The sequence below is a fragment of the Cryptotermes secundus genome, unplaced genomic scaffold (genome assembly GCF_002891405.2).
Source record: "Cryptotermes secundus unplaced genomic scaffold, Csec_1.0 scaffold429, whole genome shotgun sequence".
Taxonomy (NCBI): domain Eukaryota; kingdom Metazoa; phylum Arthropoda; class Insecta; order Blattodea; family Kalotermitidae; genus Cryptotermes; species Cryptotermes secundus.
In genome coordinates this window covers 895,871-919,058 of record NW_019725845.1, presented here as the reverse complement: position 1 = coordinate 919,058, position 23,188 = coordinate 895,871, and the positions used below count along the sequence as shown (strand labels likewise).

The window sequence follows — 23,188 nt, the reverse complement described above, 5'->3', positions numbered from 1 at the left end:
AACTGAAATATATTTTCTTTCAATAGGTTCGAGCACTGAAACAAAAGCTCTTGAAATCTGATTCTCGTGAAAAACGGCGCTCCCTGTCTTTGAAGGGACGTGAATCATTTCAGATTTGCAAAGAGCTTGAAGAGAAATTGGCTGAATTGGAAGCCAAAATCACATCCTTGGAAACGGGCCAGCCAGTTGCAGTGACTGCATCACCAAGACCCATCAAGCATGCAAGAAGTGCATCTCCTCAAAGCAGAAAAGATATAAGTAGTGATGAAGGAGGTTCAAAAGGTTCCTCCCGCATACGTCGGAAGTCTCTGGATAGTGCTACCAGCTCTGAGCCAATGAAGGTGTTGATCCGTCTCTCTTCTCTGGAATCCAAGGTTGCAAAGGCAGTTGACAGGATAGGAAAGAAAGTTGAAGGTGATATTGAGGGGGAGGTCTTGCCCAGTAAAAATGTGCAGTTCTCCTCTCCAAAGCAGCCACACCATGTGGAGGTGAGTGTGGAACCAGCACAAGACTCTATATGCCTGGAGGATGAAAAGTTTTCAAACCTTGAAAATGCTCTAATAATTACAAGAGCCAAAGTACAAGAGTGTCTTAATGTAATAGCATCTAATAAGTCTCCAGCCTCAAAAAATCGTCCATCTTATTTGGATAGCTTCCAGTATCTTGAGAACTGTTTAGGCGAGGTGAAAAATATCCTAGAAAAATGTAGTGGAAAAGGTAATGATGCTGAGGCAGAAATCATTAATGGTTCAAATAATTCATTGGAACTCATCAGACATGCAGCAGTGAAGTGTGTGGTAAGGAAACTTGAAAACCTTTTGCAAACGAAGTTAAAGGAAATAGCAGCAAGAAAAGCAGAATTAGTGCAGCTGGGAAGGTTTGACAGTCAAGCCCGTATGCAGCTTCTAGCTGAGAAACTAGCCTATGAATCTGTGCTTATTGGTAGGATAGCCCAGGCTGTTACCAGTTGTGAGGATAGTAGCAGTAGCTTCAGGAAACGAGTCTTAGATTCAGAGATTATAGAGTGCAGGCGCCTAATTCTTGAGCTGAAGTCAAAATTGAAAGGAACCGCAGAAGCAAAGTCCAGTTGCTATGAAACATCACTTGAGCATCTCACCAGAGTTCTTTCAGCAAGGTTGATGGCACAGACACATCTGGCTTCCAGCTGTGGATTTCTGGCTCAGAGAAGTGAAGTGAGATGGTGCCTGAAACCCAGTAGTACAGATGCAACAGAGATGTTGCTGAAGCAACAGCAGGAGCTGGAAGTGTGTATGAAAAACTACAGAACAGCCATATTAGGACAGCTGGCCCAATCTCTAGCTATTGAGACACTGAGTCTTACAAATGAACATGAACAGAGGAGAAATATAACAGTGGAGCAACAGAGATTTGGACAATCTCTGACTCCAACACTGGAAGACCAAAGGATCCGTGAAGCATGGACTATGGCACAGGAAACTGTGAACCGTGAACTAATTCAGGCTGAGATTTCACATGTTACCATGCGCTGTGGGCAGGTGTATGAAACTAGTCTTGCAATGGAACAGGAAGCAATGTTCAGTTTCTTAGCATCACAGCACGTTGTTTTGGAACAGTGGTCGGACACAGTTGAAGGAATTCTGAGGCAAGAGATGGAATCAGGTATTGATGAACTGACTCGAAACTATGAGGAATGCCTATCAAAATTGAAGAAAGATAAGTCAGCGAGAACATTAAGTCATGGGGAAGAAGCAATGTTGGAATCAAGAAGACTGCTATCAGAATTTGCAGATATGACTGCTCACAAAGCTATGGTAGATGCTCGTATTGCCGTGATATGCAATGAAACACCTCCCATGGAATCACCTGATAATTCCATTACAAATGGCATTTCAAATGAAGTGGTCACCAATCTGCAGACTGAAGACAGTGATGTTATTTCTAGGTTACTGACAGATCCTGGGCAGGATGAATTCAGAGTTGATTCTGCAATGAGAATGGAATTCCAGTATCTTTTTGAACAGTTTTCTCGAAAGTGCCACTCAAATATGTTGCAAGTGTTTAGTAAGAAGACAGACAGTGAGACTGCTGTGAGTGATGAAGAATGTATTAGAAGTGTGATGGATTCTCTTATGTACCTGCAGAAAGAGCTCCAGATGGCATTAGATAAGTGTAACATACATCAAGAAGGGACAGCTGACTGTGACACCGGGGTACGTTCCTGGGATGCCGTGTGCTCAAAGTGTGCCACTCTGCGATTGCAGATAACTAGTCTTGTGAGGTATATCCTGCAGGGACGAGACTGTCACAGGTGTCAACAGCTGCAGGAAACAGTGCATAGGTAAGTGTTATATACCAAATCACACAGAATTTGATTCTTGTTAATGAGTGATCAGATGATGTTCTTCCTTTCTGTCTGTCTATGCTGACAACACAGATTTCTTTGAAATTGCATTTGTTAACATTGTACATGTGTCAGAAATGTAGATACTATGACATGGTAGGAAGCTTGGGCATACATGGGCCCTGAGCTTCATAAGTCTCTTCTGTTCCTTCAGGCAAGTGAAATTTATGAATATGCATGTTATATTTTCTGTTTCTATTTCACATATACCACATTTTAATACCAATATCTAATGTGTCATTGTCATCTCTTGCTGTAATTACATTTTGTATCTATTTTATTATTATTATTATTATCATTAATTTTATTAATTAAACACTTTTGTATGGCCAATTAATTGTGACTTGTAAAATAAAACACCAGTAATTAAAAAAAGTTTTATGCAATTTAAATTATTATTGAATAGAGATGTAATCACTTCTCATGTGATGAAGTGAGTTATGAGCATGTATGGTATAATCATGCAAGGGGAATCTGAGCCCTTAGGCTGCACTTAGGACTGCAGAAACCTGCTGCGCTGTTATATTTCTAATTAAATTTAGAGGTCGTCTATGAAATTGTTTTTATATGGGTAGTCAGAATATTTTATGAAATGATGGTTCTTTCTTAAAATACATGTCAGTATCTGCTAGATATCAATCAAAGGAAATTTATAGTTTCCTGTCTTAATCTGCTTCCTACTCTTAGTAAGTAATATGCAGTTAGAGAATTTCTTACATATTCACAGGCAATTGAATTATTTGTTGCTTGTTCTATGTTTGTGTACGTGCACATGCTACCTATATATATATATACACCCTCCATTAAAATTTCAACAGCCACTCTACATATGGATGCACATTATTCTTACTGTAAGTTGTCAGTGAAATAGTATGCCTGCTCAGTGAATTTATAGTTAATAGGAGAATTATGTTTAGTGTATGCGTGATATGTTCTGAATGTGATGTAGTGAAGGTAACTCAGCATATGAATTGTATCTCTGCTGCTTCATTAATAAGATGATGTCAGCTTTCCAGTGTAAGCGAATTTTTGTAATTCCTGTCATATATTTCATCTACAAATATGTCATTGTTTTACAGCTTAAGTATTGTAGTAGCCAGATAGAAACATGGATGGTTTCATAATAAAAATAGAAACAGAATGGTATATCCATAAATTTTAGCAATAATTATGTCCATGATTTATTTCAACCGTCTTCCAGTGCATACACTCATCTATCTCACTCCTCTCTCTCGCACTACATGTTTCGGCACAAAAGTGCCATCTTCAGGTGCTTATTCGATTTACGATAAACTAGTTCATTGCATGCCTTGCTGTCTTTAAATTAAAATAACTAAAATATATATTTATCATATATATTGATAAATATTAAATATTAAAAACATTAAAATTGTTCAGGATTTTTCATCCCTATGTCATATCTCACTACGCGAGTCACACCTATCCTCTTCTGTCGGAGCACTCTTTCTACTTTCGTGTGTGTATCTGTAACGTGAATTTGTTATTCATTAATACTGCGTTCCGTATTTTATTTATTACTTGTGGTATTATAATTTTTAATACTCACTGTGCTTTGTGTTGTGTCTTGCTCCTGTTGTGTCTTGCTCCTGTTGTGTCTTGCTCCTGTGACTGCATGTGTTATACTGCTGGGCCTGCTGGGTATGTGTGTGTGTGCTGTCTTCGTTTTGATTGAGTTATGATGTTGTGGGCGTAGATGTGGTGGGGGTAGGTGGTGGGGTGTTGTTATGTTCTGTGTAGATAGTATTTAATTCGTGGTATATTGGGTTATATATTTCTTTATTTATATTATTCATATGTGTGTTTTTCTTTGTCGTTCTATATATATGATAGTTCTCCAATGTGTGCAAGTATTGCCCCTTCTTACCTGTTGCTGTGATATCCATAGTGTTTTCTATAGTACCATATGCATGTCCTGTGTTTAATATGTGTTCTGAGTATCCTGTACTGCTGTTATTGTGTCTTATGTCATGTATGTGTTCTTTATATCTGGTATTAAATTTCCTCCTGGTTTGTCCTGAACAATTTTAATATTTTTAATATTTAATATTTATCAATATATATTTTAGTTATTTTAATTTAAAGACAGCAAGGCATGCAATGAACTAGTTTATTGTAAATTGAATAAGCACCTGAAGATGGCACTTTTGTGCCGAAACATGTAGTGCGAGAGAGAGGAGTGAGATAGATGAGTGTATGCACTGGAAGACGGTTGAAATAAATCATGGACTTAAATCAGTGCAACAGGACACTAAAATATAACATTATAATTATGTCACTGACTTTTGGATCTCTTTTGCAAATCTTCATTCATCTGGAGAATTGCAGTGTGTAGCCAGATCTTTTTCTAAATAGTGTTGCTTTGAACAGTTGGATGTTATTCTTTGCACATTTGATGAAATGTATTGTATTTGACCAGTCTCGTTTTCTGCTTGCTTTTATTACAGTAATCAATACAGACTTTTCCTTTAGGTGAGTCCCATTGCTACTCCCATGACTCTAGCTTAATGAGGCTTTTTTTTTAAATGTTGCCAAATTCTTACATTAGCTGAAGGTTTCAAGAGATTGCAGCTATGTACATTACATTTTATACCTGCCAGAAACTATATGATTTCCCCATGTTTTTCTTTTCTTATATGATTCCATCCAATAACACATTGTACTGAAATTCAAATGCTGATTCCAAAAGTAAGGTCTCCAAAGCGCTGGGTAATTTTTCGTGCGGCTGTTGGCAACCCTGTTGCATTCGTTGCTTCCCCCACTCCCCCCAATACCACCAAGCATGCGCGCACGTAGCTAGGACGCTCAGTCTTGGCACGGTTGCCGTTAGAAATGGAGCTCCCGATTACTAAAACCGCGAAGTGTGAGATTCGCGCAGTTATTCGGTTTTTGAACGCAAAAGGGACTAAACCAATTGAAATTCATCGTCGGTTGGTGGAAGTGTATGGCGAGTCGTGCATGGACATAAAGAACGTCCGCAAGTGGTGTAGGGAGTTTCAATCTGGTCGTACTGCAATACACGACGAAAAAAGAACTGGGAGACCGTCAATTTCTGACGAGACAGTCGCGAAGATTGAGCGAGTCATGCGTCAGGATAGGCGCATCACACTCGATGATCTCTGCATTTCGGTTCCCGAGGTTTCCCGAACCACCATTTATCGGGTTTTGACAGAGAAGTTGAATTATCGGAAGGTGTGCGCAAGATGGGTCCCGCGAATGCTCACGGAAGACCACAAACGGCAGAGAGTTGACTCTTCCCGTGAATTTCTTCGCCGCTATGCTGACGAAAAGGACAACTTCTTGAATTCAATTGTCACAGGTGACGAAACCTGGGCGTACCACTTCACACCTGAGACAAAACAACAATCACGTCAGTGGCGGCATTCCTCTTCGCCTAAGCCTCGAAAATTCAAGCAAACACAGTCTGCCGGTAAAGTCATGGCAACTGTGTTTTGGGATCGAAACGGGGTATTGTTGGTTGACTTTATGGAAACTGGGACCACAATAAACGCTGAGAGATATTGTGAGACACTGAGAAAACTCAGGCGGGCGATTCAGAACCGGAGAAGAGGGATGTTGAGCAAGGGCGTAAGCATTCTCCATGATAACGCTCGCCCCCATGCTGCCCGACAAACTGTCGCTCAACTGCAACAGTTTGGATGGAACATCATCACCCATCCACCCTACAGTCTGGACTTGGCGCCCAGTGACTACCATCTCTTTCCAAAGTTGAAAGAACATTTGTCTGGAAAGCGCTTCAACAACGACGATGAGGTGAAAGCTGAGGTTCGAAGTTTCCTGAACAGCATGGAGGTGAACTGGTATGACATGGGCATACAAAAACTGCCACTGCGCCTACAAAAATGCATCGACCGAAATGGCGATTATATATAGAAATGAGTACATGTTCAAGATTCAACTGATGTATCCAAAATTGAAAATAAATGTTTATTTTATATTTTCAAACATAGGAGACCTTACTTTTGGAATTACCCTCGTATATCTAGAAGGTGCTTCTGGGTATCATTGAATCATAATGACAAATATTATTGCTTTTCAGCTTGAATTTCAGACCGGTATAATTTTTGGTGTTCAAGAAGTATAACATATGTATCTTTTAATGGAGGTTTGTTCTGCCATAGGTTGGCTTCGGAACATGAACAAGAGCTCCAAGCATTGCAGCGATGCCAGGAGCGAGAAATGGCTCAATTACGTGGTGAGCTGGAACAGCAGAGGCAGTCACTGGTGAGTTAATTTGTAGATAGAGAGTAGCTGTATTGTTGAGAGTCACTGTTGTCACTTTAGTACCTTTTCGTGACAGTTTTAACACATTGAGGACTGGTCACATGGTATCATGCTTTTGGTTTTTAATGTGGTGGACCTGTCTCATGATATCATGATTTTAGGACACATTAGGTTGTAACACACTATACCTTGCTCTGGCGCCACCCAAGTTGCACGCAGTGGCATAATAAAACTCTGGAATATTTGTTTACTTGTCAGTAACTTGACCTCACTCTGTTCTTAACCCACTATAAATGAAAATTCTTTGCTGCTCTTCGAGCTGTATGTATCAGCCAGTAGTCAGTGGTGAGGTATGGACAAGGACAAATTCTTCTCCGATGAGCTAGCTGGCCTGCCTTGTGAGATGTGTAGTCATGGTGATTCAGAGAATGGCAGTGACAGGGGAGAACAAAGAATTGTGGCCACAGACAGTAAAAGTGACAGTAGCTCCGATGATAATGGGGGTAATAACATTGTGGGGACAGTAAAAAATCTAAAAAAAATCACAAAAATCTAAACCCTGATTCGAAATTGAAACACAAAGCATTTCTGATGAATGTGGCAAAGGCCTGGGCTACAGACCAGATGGTGGTGGCAGAACCAGAGTCAGACACAGACTTAGTGCGACCGGGCCTGTCAACTCCCACCCCACGCAGGCCTCATGTGGACCCCCCAGGGCGACTCTCGGGTGATATGTGGAAACATACCTTCGTGAAAATTGTGAAGTGTGAACATTCCAAGGCGAAGCACCCTTCTAGGCAATGCCATGTTCGCACAGTTCACAAAAAAAGGAGTATGTCTACATTTGCAAGTTTTGTGTAATGCCACTTCACAAAGGGGAATGTTTCCAGAAATATCACACCCTCAAACACTTCTAGGAGCATTGGTAAGTGTTCTCCAAAAATTTTAGTTCATAAAATTAATTAGGAGATTTTATATTAATTTTTAAAGTAAACAGTGCACAAGTTAGGATAGTAGGTATAATAATGGCTGCCCCAGGGTGATTTAAATATTTAAATCACCGGTCCACAATGTGTTAAATGTGATGAACACTTTCTATGATGTATAACTGTAGGTTGTGATGACTAGTCAATGTGATATATAACATTATCTTCATAGTGTGCATCCTGTTGTGTGTTCCAAACATACATATAGTAGTTATGTTAAACTGTCACCACAACAATACTGTGACTACATAATAAATCTTTTGTTGTTAAAAAGGTATGTCAACATGAACAAGAACAAGCACAGTTAAAGGAAAGAGCTCGTCGTCTGGAACGTCGGCTGGGTACTCTGGATTCAGAATATGCTCAGCAGGTTGAAAACCTTAGATCTGCATACCAAAAGACGCTTTCAGCTGGGTTAGAACGTGATGTTGAAGGAGAAGAAAATATTCGGCAGCGGTATCAGGCTGAAATTGAGCAACTTCGAGTAAGCAATTCTATCACTGTACTTAATGGAGGGGTGCTGTAGGTTGAGTAGCAGAGTTTGGCAGATTTTAATTCTCTGGTTGGCTAGGCATTTATTGTCATCTAAATGGGTCAGGGGTGCAATAATAATATTGTGATACTTGTGAAGTGGTCATATAGTTCACATGTTTTGTTTGAAACCTTCCTTGAAATATCAAATTATTAAATTCAGGGGCTCACATTCTACAGATGTACGAGTGGTATGTAAAGTGTGAGTATACAAATTTGGCAAGTAATTCTCTTAGAAGATGGCACTCAAAAGACCAGGAAGGATTTTGGAGAGTACTCAAACTTACAAACTAAGTTGTGACATTAAATTCAATTGTGGGTTTCTGTTATTAGGGTTGTTGAACATTTGGAATTTGTTACCAGATAATTAGAGGGCTTGTTTATTGGCTTCTTGAATATGTGTGTGGACAGCCTATCTATGAGTAGTGCAACATACCCAAGTTCTTTTGAGCGGGAATGTTTTCAGCTCCATTAAAACACATGTAATTCCAGCAGATGGAAAAGGCTGTGCAACATGTTTCTTGCTTCAGATAAAAGAGGAAAGTGCTAGAAATTACAATTCCAAACTCATCATGTTAATGCACTATGAATTCATGAGAAAAATAGTTATGAATTATGTAAGTGATATACATATGCTTTTTAAAATGAGAAGTGGATTGTGTGGTAGGTGTAGTGTTCAGCAAGTAGTAAATGCAGAACACTGATCACTTACATGCTTCACAAATTATGAATCACAGATTGGTGACATATTTAATATTCTTTAAGAAGGTAAAATTTTTAATAATTATGACAATACTTGTGAAGTATTCCACACAATTCTCACGTCTTTCTGTACAGGAAACATATTACAGGTTTTATACCCTGGTGAAACATGTACTTCAATGCAGTCTTCTTTTCCTCTCATTCCTCAAGTCCATTGTCTGCTAAACAAATTTTGTTTTTCATGCTGTTGTATCTTAATGTCAGCTTTTGTATATTTCTTCAGGAAACAGAATCTTTTCCAAGATCTGTAATTTTAAATAAAGAAATACATTTTATTTACATCAACATTTATATTATTTTAAAGAATTAGGAGATAATAGTGGGTACAATATTTGGTCTCTGAAAAGCTGTGTGGCATGATACATTATTTCATTAATAATGAACACACATAACCAAACTTAAGGTTACATTAATTGTTTTTGAGAGCGAAACTACACTGGCTATAAAGGGAATTTGTCAGAAATTAATTTAAAATGAAAAGAAAGTTCTTAAATTAGGGTTTTATTTTACTATGCCTTTTGAATTTAAAATTTTCTTGGTGCTGTAGGCTTTATGTGAAAAGGGCCTGGTTGCCATGGAGAACTCTCATCGCCGCATCATAGCGGAGTTGGAGGAGAAACATCGCCAAGAAATAGAACAGTTGCGGCATGAGAAAGAGCAAGCCCTGGCTGAGGAAACACAGGCTACATTAGCAGGTGAAAATAAGAGCAGGAAGGAGAAAATGTTACGTGTTCACTTCATTGATGTTTGTTCATTTTTAAGGTTTTTTAAAAATTGATATGTTATTAATCATGCATATAAGCACTTTGATTTGGAGTGTTAGTCCCCTCAAAAGGAAATGGAATATGACCAGAACATGGGTATGCAACGTGTGAACAAGGCTGATGGCTGGATTTATGGTTTAGTTAGTTAGTTGTTAGAGAGGGTGGGTTTCCCTGTGCACTTAGACCAGTATTGGTCCATTGTGCTTCCCTCTATGATATTCTACCAGTCTCTATACCCTACCGATATTGGTGCGTGCCATCAGTCCTGACCGAGCCAGCGAGTTCGCCTCTACTGGCTTGGCAGTATCTATAATGCTTTCCCCATCTATCGGAGGTGTTAGAGACTACTGTTGGGCGGGAAATGTCCTGAATTTGGCTCAGTGACCTCCTTTGGAGATATAAGGTTCTTTTACGTGCCGTAAAGCTATGACACGGGACCCACGGCTTAAAGTCCCTCCTGGAGGACTTGTTCCCTGAATTTTTCTGCCCTTAAAAATTCCACGACCTCCGCCGGGTTTTTGAACCCATGTACCACGAGTCATGAGGTGGGAACGTTACCTCTAGACTAGGGAGGCCGCTGGATTTATGGTTTACTAAGCCACTTTGATTATTTGTATTTGGTAACCCATCAAACAATTTGAAACATATACCAAATATAAAATTAAATTAGCTTATTCTTTAGTTGTAGTGGTATTTATTTTCTACCAGACATAGTAGTTGTATTATCAAGAACTGGTCTTATGGAAGGTAATGGCATTTCTTGCATTAGAGATGTAATTGTTATAATATCATGATTTGGACATTGTAGTTTCTGTGAAAATGGAGATGAGACTAGTAGTAGAAGAGGCTTCATGTGATGTGTCCAACTCCTTACATTCCAATATTGTTTTGAATTTGGAAAGACTGAAATTTTTACTGACAAACTGTTAGTCCCAGGCCCAAATTTTAAAATTGCAGTTAAAATTGGAAAATTGAACTGGAATAAATATTTAATTTGTGCAACTTAAATTGATCTGGTAATTACTTGTAAATAATTTTTACTGACAAACTGTTAGTCCCAGGCCCAAATTTTAAAATTGCAGTTAAAATTGGAAAATTGAACTGGAATAAATATTTAATTTGTGCAACTTAAATTGATCTGGTAATTACTTGTAAATAATTTTTACTGACAAACTGTTAGTCCCAGGCCCAAATTTTAAAATTGCAGTTAAAATTGGAAAATTGAACTGGAATAAATATTTAATTTGTGCAACTTAAATTGATCTGGTAATTACTTGTAAATGACTCATGGCAGACTAACTGAATGTAGACCAATATATGCATAGAAGTTCATATAGTTTACTCCTTAATGGAACAACATAAGGAAATGCTTAATTTCCATTATTTTTTCAGTTTGTTGGAGAATTTACTGTTGAAACCCAAGGAAAATGGGTGATGGGACAAGGTGGAGAATGGAATTCAAGTACTATCAGAAAGTTGCGGTGTGTTCTCATATTTAAGATTAGGTTTTTCATGGTACTTTGAAGATGTCTGATGTATTTATATTGTCCACAGCACTGGATGCCATGAGGAAAGCTCATGAGACTGAAGTGCAGAAAGAGATTGCGAAATTCAAGTCAGAATTCATCAAAAAGATGCAGTCCACTCATGACATTGGTGCTGTCCACAAGGAGCATGAGTAAGTGTAATATATCAACTGTTAGATGGGATTGTAAGATTTCTTTCAGATCAGATTTCTGTGAAATCAGGTGTAGTGGAGCTGGATAGTGCGTTGTTTGTTCAGTAACTTTCCTGTTGTATCTGGTAGTGTAATGAATTTTATTGTGTTTCAGTTTTACTAATTTACATACTCTGTTATATTTACTAATGCATCTTGGATATTTTTTCCACAATATTTGATATTTCATAGTTACAGTGTGCATGTAAAATACAGATTTTAATGTTGAGAAAGTATCATTCAGTTGGTAAAGTCATGTCTTCCTAACCAATCCATTAAAGTATTTGGTGACTGCAGGATGTCAGCCCTGTTGGGTGATGTTAGGTGTAACAACTGTGAAACATTGCACAATGAAACTGCAATTATGAGAGAGATACATTTCTTATGGTACTAACTATGGAGCATACTACTTGTACTTTCTGGCATGTGGTACTGTATAGTCTAGTGGAAGTTTAGTGATGTTTTGGAGGAATATCTATAAACTTCTACCAGAATACTAGGTGTAACATTTCAGAAAGAAGGACTTTTCAGTTTTAAATAGTTTATGTTTCAGACAACAAATACATTTTGCTGAAAGAAAAACTTGTGTAATGATTTTGTGTGGGTATTTTAAATAGACAAAGCTTGAATAATATGCCAGTGGGCTAATTCATACTTGAAGTGAATACGAGAAACCCACACAGATAGATGAGCATATAAAGTGAATTTGAAACAGTTTGGTTATTGTATGGCTAATATTGAACATAGATAAGTTTAATGTTAACCAAACTACCTTCTCTCTTAAAATCTGACAGATTTTCTAGAGAGGTGCATCAAATGATGAACATCAGAGAATGTGTTCTGTCTGTGCATGTGTGAATGACCTCTTCAGCTTGAGACTGGAATTTGAAAATGACTCTGAAATTTTAAATAAGAATGAGAATTTTCTCTATTAGGCCAGCCTACTTTCTTATATACACAGTATATATGGGAAGTAATTGTTATGATGATGAAAACTGATCATGAGATTTTGACAAGAGTTAGACGTTTTAAGCCCCACTGAATGCAAAAGAAAAAGTCTCTTGATATGCCATCTATATGTATTGTATGTTGCTTGTGTCTGAAAGGTTGTATAGAGTTTATTCATACTTAGGAATTCTCCATCTGCTCTTTGTGCCTGTTGAATCTGAACATTGTGGTTCCAAAATTAGGGACCCTTCATGTGGGCCCCAGAACACAAAATGGCGAGTTTCTTGAAAATGGCTGTAACAGTTTTGATGAAATTCCAATAATAAATGGAGGCCAGCTCTGTAAATAAAACTGCATAGGTAATATCTTAAGGAATATAATAGTATGCACACTAAGGGCCAAAACACAAAATGTGAGTTTTATAGAAACAGGTTCTACCAATCAGATGAATTTCATTGTTGTTCCTGTTCAGTAACCACTGATGGTCTACAAGCAGCAAGTAATTTTGTTTCCAGTGTAATGTAGTCAGGGTCAATCGTGTATGAGAAAATATGTACAGTATCTTTGCAGCCGTATTTTCACTGTAATTGCAATCTATGAAGCTAGTCACTTTTTGAATCCTTTCTCAGTGAAAATTTTTCGTAATTCGTTTTATTAAAAAAAAAAAAGAATTCTCTGACCATATGCTTCTCACCGTGTGTTATATTCAAGACAGGTTCTGTTGACATTGATTTATGCATGCTATTGAACAAGGTAAAGGCAGTTATCTGAAATTTTTTGAAATTTGAGACTGAAAAATTAGTTAACAATCAAGTTCCTTCCGTCAAATGTGACACTTTTTTAAGTTTTCCACCTCGTCAGCACCTGCCTTACATGTTTCGGCTCACCACGGAGCCATCATCAGAGGCATTTATAGTAGAAAAAGAAATCACCAACACACAAAACTTCACTTTGTCCAAGATAGCCACGTTCCAGTTAATTAAAATANAACATCCCGAAGCAAAAAGATTGGGCCAAGCGGGAAAGAATTCTAGGGATTTTAAGAATTCTTACTTCAAATAACGAAACATAATTTTACAGAATTAACGACGAATCAAATAAGGAAGCTACTGTGGTGTGTGAAAAACTTTTAGTGAATCGACATTCTGGGTAATTTTAACTATTTGTAATTATTTTAATTAACTGGAACGTGGCTATCTTGGACAAAGTGAAGTTTTGTGTGTTGGTGATTTCTTTTTCTACTATAAATGCCTCTGATGATGGCTCCGTGGTGAGCCGAAACACGTAAGGCAGGTGCTGACGAGGTGGAAAACTTAAAAAAGTGTCACATTTGACGGAAGGAACTTGATTGTTAATTGGTTAGTGTGACGGACCAGAATGAAAGACCTTAAACTTGAAAAATTAGTGTTGCAATAATTTTTCTCGAATGGGAGGCTTTAAATAGTCTCATAATCAACTTCATATCTCACATATTGTTCTGTAATTTCTAATATTCCTTGTACAACTCTGACTTAACATCAAAACTAGGTACTTTATTATTTTCATGTATTTGCAGAGCTGAAATGGAAGAAATCAAACAGGAGATTCTCTCTCTGTCAGAAAGATACTCTGTAAAATGTGTGGAGTCAGCAGCCTTAGAAGAACAAGTGGGAGTGATAATGAAACAGCTTACACAAGCACAACAACACATTCAACAATTGGATGCTAGGTAAATGTACTGTTTTCTTCATCACTCAGACCGACAACTTAGTAGTGTGTCATAATGTTGAAGACTGCTTCTGTAGCAGATATTGTGATGACAGGTTTTACTGAGTAGTCTTACTATGAAATGCCATCTAATTTTTTTTTTTTGTCTTCTGATTAAGAGTTAAGTTCTCTTAACTTAAATAACTAACTTCTCTGAAACTGGGTCAGTCAACACTGTAGAGATATTTTATTTAATAGGTTACAGAATTGATAAGATTGGAGGGGGCATTATCGTGCATGTTGTAAGTAGGAAATGCTTACAGAGTTGTAGTTCAAAAATTTCAAGTGAAGAGATCCCTTGGGAGACCTAGACATAGATAGGAGAATAAAATTAAAGTAGGTCTTAGAGAACCTGTAGGCTATATGAAGATTTGTACAATGGTAACTTGGATTAAACTGTCACAGGACTGTTATAGTGTTTTTGCTTCTTGTGAACATAATTATCCACTTCCAGTCTTTATAATAGAAAGTTCATGGATTAGGTTATTTTATGTAACTGTTGCAGGTGTGTGGGTATATATAGCATTCAGTGAGATGGAAAGAATACCATGAATGGTGAATAATCAGAAATTTGAAAGGAAGCACTCATTCCCTGTATAGTCTCAAAATTTGCATGGACAAACCAGGAAAACCGTGATTAACCTCAACTGGAATACAATAGCTAGTAACCTGGCTAAGACTCAACTTTAGTACCTTCCACTTATAAGACTGTAGAGTTACCAGTACACTAACCATTCATTTAGTGAATGCCTTAACACTGAATAACTATCAGCTGTGCCATGAGCATGGTTGTTGTCATTTCACTAAACAAGATAAAAGGTTGAATCTTTATGTATGGCTCCACATGTTTTTTGTTTATTCCTTACGTATTGCCTTTAGCCAGTATTAATGTTGCCATGCTTTGTTTCAGAAATAAGCAGTTGCGTGCACATTTGGTATCAGAAGTGAGTGAGTTAGAAGCAGGCTCAGAAGGTAATGCTGCACAGCTGCTGTGCCAACGTGAACATGAACTGGAACAGAAGTGTGAGGAAATAAGTCACCTTCAACACCAGCTTGATACCACCAAAACTGTGAGCAAATCCCTGCATTTCTTGCTTTGTTTTTCCCATTGCATGGACATGGTCTTTTGTTTCATAAGTTGTTTTTGGTAGAACTGCTGGTAATTTTACGCGAGTTCCATGTAAGTAGAGTTTATATTGGACCAATCCATTATATAACAAGGTCAGAATCTGTAGTAGTGGAAGTTATGTGCAGAAATGGATCACAAAAATTTGAAGTTATTAACTTATAGTTCCTTGTTTGCTTCACCATTGAAATTTATATCAGTACCTGCTTAAAATTGAATCCTGCTAATTGATGGTAGCAGTGCATGGAATAAATTACAGTACCATTGACATTGACACATATACAAAACAAAATTTGTTCTGTAAGTATAATATGAACTATAAATATCATGACAAAAGATGTAATCAGTAGCCAGGATACATAAATTGATTAAGCATCTGGCTGTGGGCTGGACAGCTGGAATTAAATTTTTCCCAGATGAACATGAATTCTAGTCTTCATTACCATGTACAGACTGTTTCTGGATCCTGCCCAGTCCCCCATTCGATGGACACTTGGATCTTTGTCACCGAGGCGCAAAGCGTCAGACATAAAACTGATCACTCGCTAATATCTGTGCAGAAGTTTAGAACTTAGGGAGCTTTACTTTCATGTCATGCCTAAACTTTTTGAAGTTGTGCATAGGCACCTTTGTCTTCCAGAAATGTAATTAAGAGGTACTGCTTTCTTTCCCCCTAAGTGCATTTACTTATTTTTATAATTTTGCACATTTATATGGAGTTTTAATATGAATTAAAATTCAGGTGCAGTGGCTTGAAAATTATTAGAAGATGAATACAAATTGAACAAAAAAAGTGCATGGATTAATAAAAGTATATGAGGATATTTTTGCAGTGAAAAACATGAGAGCCCAGAAATCAATGCACATTGAAATCATATTAAGGTTATGCTATCCAACTAATAAAAATCTGACAACTGCATAATATGTGACCTGTGCAGATCTTTTGTCATATGGATAGTTCCCCATTCTTTACATCCATTCATTCATCCTTCATGTGCCATGATTGTGATGAAGGGTTTGCTTGTGTATTTGTGTCACTAACAGCATGGGGAGCAGCTGAGTGCACTTTGTGCGCAGCTGATTGATGGGTACATGTGTACCGAACATTGTCATGGCAACCGGATGGGGCCTCTGTGGGAGCGACTGCGGCAGCTGACAGCAGCTTGGCCACCTCACATCACAGGTGAAATGAAGTCACATCAGTTACAGAAGTGACACAGTGAATACTGGGAAGCATCTTTTGGTATTTGAGCCAATAACTCCTCTTCTCTTGTTGTGACAAGTGAAATTAATATATACATATGTTCTCTGTAGATGCCTTTATCATTTATCTTCATTGGTTCTAAACATAACACTATTTTTCACAAATAAAGTTAACAAAACTTTTTGTGTATAGGATATGCCAGGATTACTGTTTTTGAGGAATATGTTTTGCATGCTGTCATTGACCGTGTAAGGACAGTGACATAACCTACCAAGGAATGGCATGCCGTTGCCATCTGAATTCCCAACAGAAGAATCTAAGTTGTACTTTCACAAAAAATAAATTTCTGTTGTTGACAGGTGGTCTGCTTTTCTCTGGTGTATGGAATATTCTAGCATGTGTCATAGTATATTCCTCATCTTTCCTCAATCTATGCTTTAGCAGTTTATGCTAATTTTGACACAACTATACAAATCTGAGGATCAGCAGTGGGTGTTGTGATATTTATTGAAGCCATGTTTAACATCTAATGTTCAGGAGTGGCCGTGCCATAGCTCAAGGGGTTAGTCGCTGGCTTCCCAATCCCGGGTCTGGTTGAGTGGGATTTGTGGTGGGCAAAGTGGCCCTGGGGCAGGTTTTCTCCAAGTACTTCTGTTTCCCCTGCCAATCTTCATTCCACCAATTGCTTCACAATCACCCTCACCTATCATCTGGGGCTGGTACAATAGGCCAGAAGTGGCCGCAGTACAAGGGACTTAGTCCCTCCCCACTAGCAGTAAAAGTAAAAAAAGTAAAGCTATCCCTCTACCAGGCCGTGAAGGCCCATAGGGTTGTGAGACGTTGAGGGTCCCACATTATCTAGACAGTCGGCTCAAAGATGGCGGTAACGTTGTCAGCCATACTCACCGGCTGTGCTTTACTCCCCAGGAAAATTATTTAATTAATTTCTGGTACTCTTTTCTGTTAGAGGCTGAGTTGACCCCAGGACCATAGTGCGGTTGGAAGGATTAGGTCAATTGAAGATAATCCAATGACCTCATCGGGACTTGAACCCATGACCTTCCAGCTTGCAGCATAGCCCCTCAACCAAATACGCTACCACAGGCCCCCCCTTAGCAATAATATAAATGTTCAGGAGTGGAATCTCACTTGAGGGAAGACGTCATTCTACATAATAGCTGGGAGATTAATTTTCCTTATATAAATGTTCCATAAATTCATTAATATCAAATAAATATGAAATATGTTAAAGATCAATTTATTCTCCCAATAATGTTCATTTTAATAAATATCTTGACTGCATTTATATGTACTACATATTGTATTTGCTCACATCTAAGTATAGTAACATGATGTGACTACAGTAGCTCACCCTTGAGTACTGGTGCCAGAAGGCGCAGTGGTCTAGCTCGGTTGGGTGGGCAAGTTGTGAGAGGAGATGATGTAAAAAGCAATTACTCTTAGATTATTTTCAGTCTGAAGTGAACTGAAACATATGGAATTACATGTATTGGTTATGTAATTGAAACAGACTACAAGAAAACAAATAGATTGGCATCATTCATCTCTCCCTCTGTCCTCTCTCTCCTTTTTCTCCCCTTCACCCTTCCCCATATCTCTTTGGCAAACTTGCCTTTGAAGAATATCAGGGCGCAAGAAACCATTTTCTTTTTATGACACTGAAATGTGTGCTTTGAAAGTTCCACAATATTTCCTTTAAATAGCTTAATTTTTACTTGACTGAGTTATGTTTTTAAGTTTATTATTTAATGATGCTGTCATATGAAGAGTACACTGTCAGTTTTCTTGTATAGAATTCTGTGCTTTTGTAGTGCATTGTTAACAGTAAGTTACCAAGGTCTTCTGACTTTGAATGTACTGGAAATAACAGTGAAGCTTTGCTCCTGCATGTTTTTTCTGCTTTTCTTCTAACTATATGTGACAGTTACTTTATTCTAACCCCTTTCATCTTATATTCTCTGAAACTACAGTGAGTAAGCATGTTATGTACATAGGATGCAAGCCAGCATCTAGCTTGAAAATGCTGCTTGTTAACCCTCGGAATCATTTAACCATGAAGTCATTTTTCGTGTCATAACTTGTAATAAGTAATTGGTCCTCTCTTGACTTTGTGTTTAGTAACATCTGGTATTTGTATGCCACAGAAACAATGATCCATATGGCTTTGTTAATCGTTAAATGATATGCAGGGAAGTAAAGTTCTTCATAGGGATGGATAAAATTGATGCGGTAAATGAATAAAGGAACTTGATTGTCAGGTACCCAGGTCAGTGCAGCAGACAAGTCCCAGTCAGATGGTATCACAAAGGACCAAGGTTCAAAGTCCAGCAAGAGTAAACAGCGCAAGGAACCGCCAGCTCTCGCCACTGCAGGTTAGGAAATGTAGTTTACAGAAAATGAAACTAATCTTGCACTGAAGAATTACCTGACACTAACACATGACAGTATGATTGAACTTGTTGCTAATCAAGATGTGCATGTGTGTCTTATTTCTCTGGTAAATGCTCAGTTCTGTGTCATTTATTTTGTAGTCACTAAGAGAAGAGATTTTTCTGTAGAACATGCTATTGAGAAAGTATCTATCTGCCCTGCAGAATTCATATGTACATGTATTTGGCGTTTCTCTGAGAATTCTTTTATTCTTAACAGATTGGCAAATGCCACTGTCAGGCAGTAAGGTCAGAAGGATCATTCCCTAGAGTTCAGAATCTTCTTAATTCACAGACCCACTTTTCCCTTCACACTAATAATTCTGCTAAGAGTCCTTTGCAAGACCTCCATAGCTAAATAGGCTGCCTTCTATGTGTCTTTACTGGCCCTGACTGCTTAGATTTCCACCTTCCTCTTTCATGAAGCTGTAGACACTGCACTTACTGCCCACCTTTGTTATTAAAGTCATGACTTTGCTGTGGAGCCCTTTACCGTACTACCTTGAATCAAATGCAATGTCATCTTCAGAGTCATGGTTTTAAGTAATACGTAGACAATTGTAAATACATATAGAAAATACCGAGCAAAATCAAGTCTTTGTAGACAACGACCCCTTTGAACAGCAAATAATGAAAGACTGAGGATTAAGTAAAAAAAGAGGGGGGGGAAAAAAGCAAAGCTATCCCTGTAACAGACCATGAAGACCCATAGGGTTGTGAGACATTGAGGGTTCCACATTATCTAGTCAGTCGGCTCAAAGGTGGTGGTAAGGTTGTGAGTCCTATGCGTCCGCCGCGCTCTACTCACCAAGAAAATTATTTAATTAATTCCTGGTACTCATTTCTGTTAGAGGCTGAGTCGACCCCAGGGCCATAGTGCAGCTGGAAGGATTAGGTCAATTGAAAGAAATCCAATGACCTCATCGGAACTTGAACCTGCGACCTTCTGGCTTGTAGCATAGCGCCTCAACCAACTTTGCTACTGCGTCCCCCATGAAATAAAAATACACATTCTAAATCTTGGTGGGTGTTTGCCTAATCTACGGCCTTCAGGAGTTCCCTTAGCTAATCAATGTGAATCCTAGAACACTCCATTAATATTTCTTATCCTCTGAGGATTACCTGAAATAGACACTCTCTGTGTTCTAGTCATGCAACAACTCACTGGGGGATCCCTTCTGGTTTCTATATTATAAAATCAGGGTCATTTACAGAAGTTTAAGAACTAAATAGGTAATAATTCTTGTTGCTGAGAGACTCTGTTTTGGCAAAACTCAGGAAGCATTCTCATTTCAGTGACTTGCAGTGTGATAATGCATCTACAAATCCATTTAAGTTTTTCTGTCCTCTTACTTTTCAGTCACTCTAGTATTTAACCATCCCTAAATGTTTGAGGAAGTTGACACTTGAAAACTAAATAAAATTACCTCTTGGTCCACAGAATTGATGCGGTCTCCAAAGAAAAGCTGTCATAAAAGTTCATCATTATCGTCGACTTTTTTATCGGTTGCTCCCCTCCGTTCCACCTCGCCCTGTCCCCTCAGCGGGATGGTGGCCGAGCGCAAGAAGATGTTCGAACCTTAAATAGTAACATGTTTGTTCGGACAGTGTCCGAGGAGGGGAGGGGTGGCAACCAATCAGTAAACCAAAATGCTTCACGGCAAACAGCTAGGGGCATGCTACTTGCAACCAAGGGAAAGGCAGCAGTCTACCAAACAGTTGGCAGTGATGAGTGCCGAGTGTTATGGAGATTAGGTAGTCAAACACTATCAACATCAAACAAATCAGCAGAACCACCAGTGCTGGAAGGTAGAAAGTTGAGTAGTGATGCCAGTAATAAGTATTCAAATGAAACTGAAGTCAAATTTAAGCGAATTGTTATTGCCAAAACTGCAACCATAAACATGATGAAACATTAATATTCATGAGTAATTTAATATTGCATGACATGAACTCACATTAGACATAGATAGAAACACCAAAACTAATTACAAACCTTGGAATTAAGTCCAAGGTACCTGCTCAAGCTGTTATGACTTCTTCCATTTATCTTAACAGCTTTTGCAGAAAAGAGTAGTCATTAAGTTCTTGCGAATATGCTCATGTAAATTTAAACTTTTGACGGGGCATTATTTACTGTTCATTATTGTGCTGTATGAAATACATAAAAAAAATATTGCACTGTTGGAGGTAGATGGAGTTCCAGTGAAAGTGTTGATTATAGTTTGATTGCTTCTGTCCATGAAGAACCAATTAGGATAGACATTTTACGTTTTATCGTTCACAAAATCTTGTCTTCAAAGCATTTGTTGCTCACTAATTGTATGTAATGTAATTATGTTAACAATAGAATATTTTATTAGTGTCTTGTATAAAAATGTTTGTAACTTATCATTTGTGTTCTGTTCTCATGCTGTAAACTTTACCATCCTGTGATGGCATGTACTCATTTGTTGTTATTAGCATTTGGTGACATGAGCTAATGTGATGTGTAAGCTTTATGTTGTTTCAAAACCACCCCGTTAATGTACAGTTGCTGCACCAATTAAATGAAGAACTTAAGTTTTCCACAATTTATCATGTTGCAAACTTGAAAATCGATTTAACATTTATACCTGTTGATCTGGAAATTTAACTGTTGAGAAAGCATAGCATGAAAATTATTTCCTGTTATAGAAATGTCGAGTTGCTTAACTTGGGGAATTAAATAGAGGCAAATTTTAAATATTTATGAATACAAATTATTTCTTTCCCTCCTTTATCTTGTTAATTACACATGTGGTGTGGCAGATTACGTTTGAGTTTTTGTTTTCAAATTTAAATTAATTTGCTCAGGTATGTTGAATGTTGAGAGTAGTGTAATTAATTTGTACATTAAGTTAATAACACACCAGTTGTAATATTGACTGGGCCCAAGATATAGGATCAGTCATGTGTAGAATAGTTTAAGATCATGTGTGAGCTCTTCTCACATGAAGTCTATGGATTCATACATCACCCACCTTTGTATATGTATTAATAGATTCAGTCCTTAGCACTGAATTCAAAGATATTAATTTAAGTACAAGTTCCAAATAATGTTGATAACAGCAATGATTATATTATTTGTGACATCAGCTTTTGCAATATCATAGGACTGAAACAATATATTTTGTATACTGTTTCAAGATTATGTAATTTTTAACATTTTTAAAATTCCATATATGTCTCTTTGGTACAGTGTATATTGTGAAATAGTGAATAGTTTAATAACATTGTCACTTAATGCAAAGAGAATAGTATAAATAAAACATAAAACAATGAATAAAATTTATTTTATGTTTACATGTAAGTTTACATTACAGAGCCAAGATAGGTCAGTGAGTACATGAGCTTCAGGCTGATGGTCTGGGGTTTCATTCCCAGCAGGATGAGTAAATGGCCAGAATGTGAAGCTAATCAGCAATCTCCATCAAGTGATCCGTTTAAGACTGGCCTCTAGTCCTTTATGATGGGAACCTTGGCTGCAGGAATAAATAAAAGGAAGAGAGATTTTGGATGACCAGAAAAAATGGGTATAATGAATGCAAAGTAGGCTGTTAACCTGAGTGCCTGATCTGGTTCTTTTGAGGTTGAGTTTGCTTTTGAAGATATGAAAAGGTAGTAACAGACAGGTATTCATTAAATTCTAGCAGAATTAATTCAAGCAGGAGGTGAAACATGCCATTCTGAGATTGATAAACTCATTAATTTTATGTAAAATAAGAAAGAATTGTCTCAATACCAGAAAGAGTCTTATAATATTGTAAGGTGTTTGGAGTAGGTACTTCCATGGTAAAGCAATAACAGTGGGCTGTTGCGTAGGAATTGCAGAATCAACAAACGCGTTTCCCCAGAGATGGAAGGTTCACTCTGTAGCAATGGCTGCAGATATATAAGGGGGTTAATGCGTTCGCCGAGTCAGTCTTGAGATAGTCGCCGTTGGAGACAGTTGAAGTCCAGCATTCACCGAGATATACTAGTTTAACAGCAATTGAGATACTGAATTGTATAAGATTAAGATTAATTGTGATATAGTGAATTGTATAAGTGTAGAAGCGAAGGAGAGTAATATTTGCTACATCCCTGAATGGCATGAAGTTATTTAAGAAGGACAGTAATTATTGAGGCACATCACAATTGATAACATCATACAAAATTGTGTCCAACATTATTCTTACAAGCTTAGTTCCATATATAGACAAAATTATGGCAATTGTGAGTGTTGATTTTGATGTAATAGATCTACTGATCAGATTGTCTGCATTTGTCAGGTACTACAACTGAGTT

At 37.7% G+C, this 23,188-nt stretch overlaps 1 protein-coding gene across 2 annotated transcripts in view; it reads left to right on the top strand.

Moving 5' to 3' along the window:
• The window catches only part of LOC111863706 (protein outspread), a 396,370-nt gene extending 374,174 nt beyond the window's left edge, over nt 1-22,196 (top strand). Inside the window, exons 19-28 of one of the 2 annotated variants that reach the window (XM_023850245.2) lie at nt 27-2,320; nt 6,544-6,646; nt 7,907-8,116; nt 9,473-9,620; nt 11,244-11,367; nt 13,910-14,062; nt 15,011-15,170; nt 16,271-16,409; nt 18,710-18,823; nt 20,322-22,196. In XM_023850245.2, coding sequence (XP_023706013.1) covers nt 27-2,320; nt 6,544-6,646; nt 7,907-8,116; nt 9,473-9,620; nt 11,244-11,367; nt 13,910-14,062; nt 15,011-15,170; nt 16,271-16,409; nt 18,710-18,823; nt 20,322-20,464 — 3,588 coding nt within the window. In that variant the 3' untranslated portion in view covers nt 20,465-22,196. The remainder of the gene's footprint in view (nt 1-26; nt 2,321-6,543; nt 6,647-7,906; nt 8,117-9,472; nt 9,621-11,243; nt 11,368-13,909; nt 14,063-15,010; nt 15,171-16,270; nt 16,410-18,709; nt 18,824-20,321) is intronic. The other variant, XM_023850246.2, reaches the window with a different exon arrangement.
• The last annotated feature ends 992 nt before the right edge of the window (nt 22,197-23,188 follow it).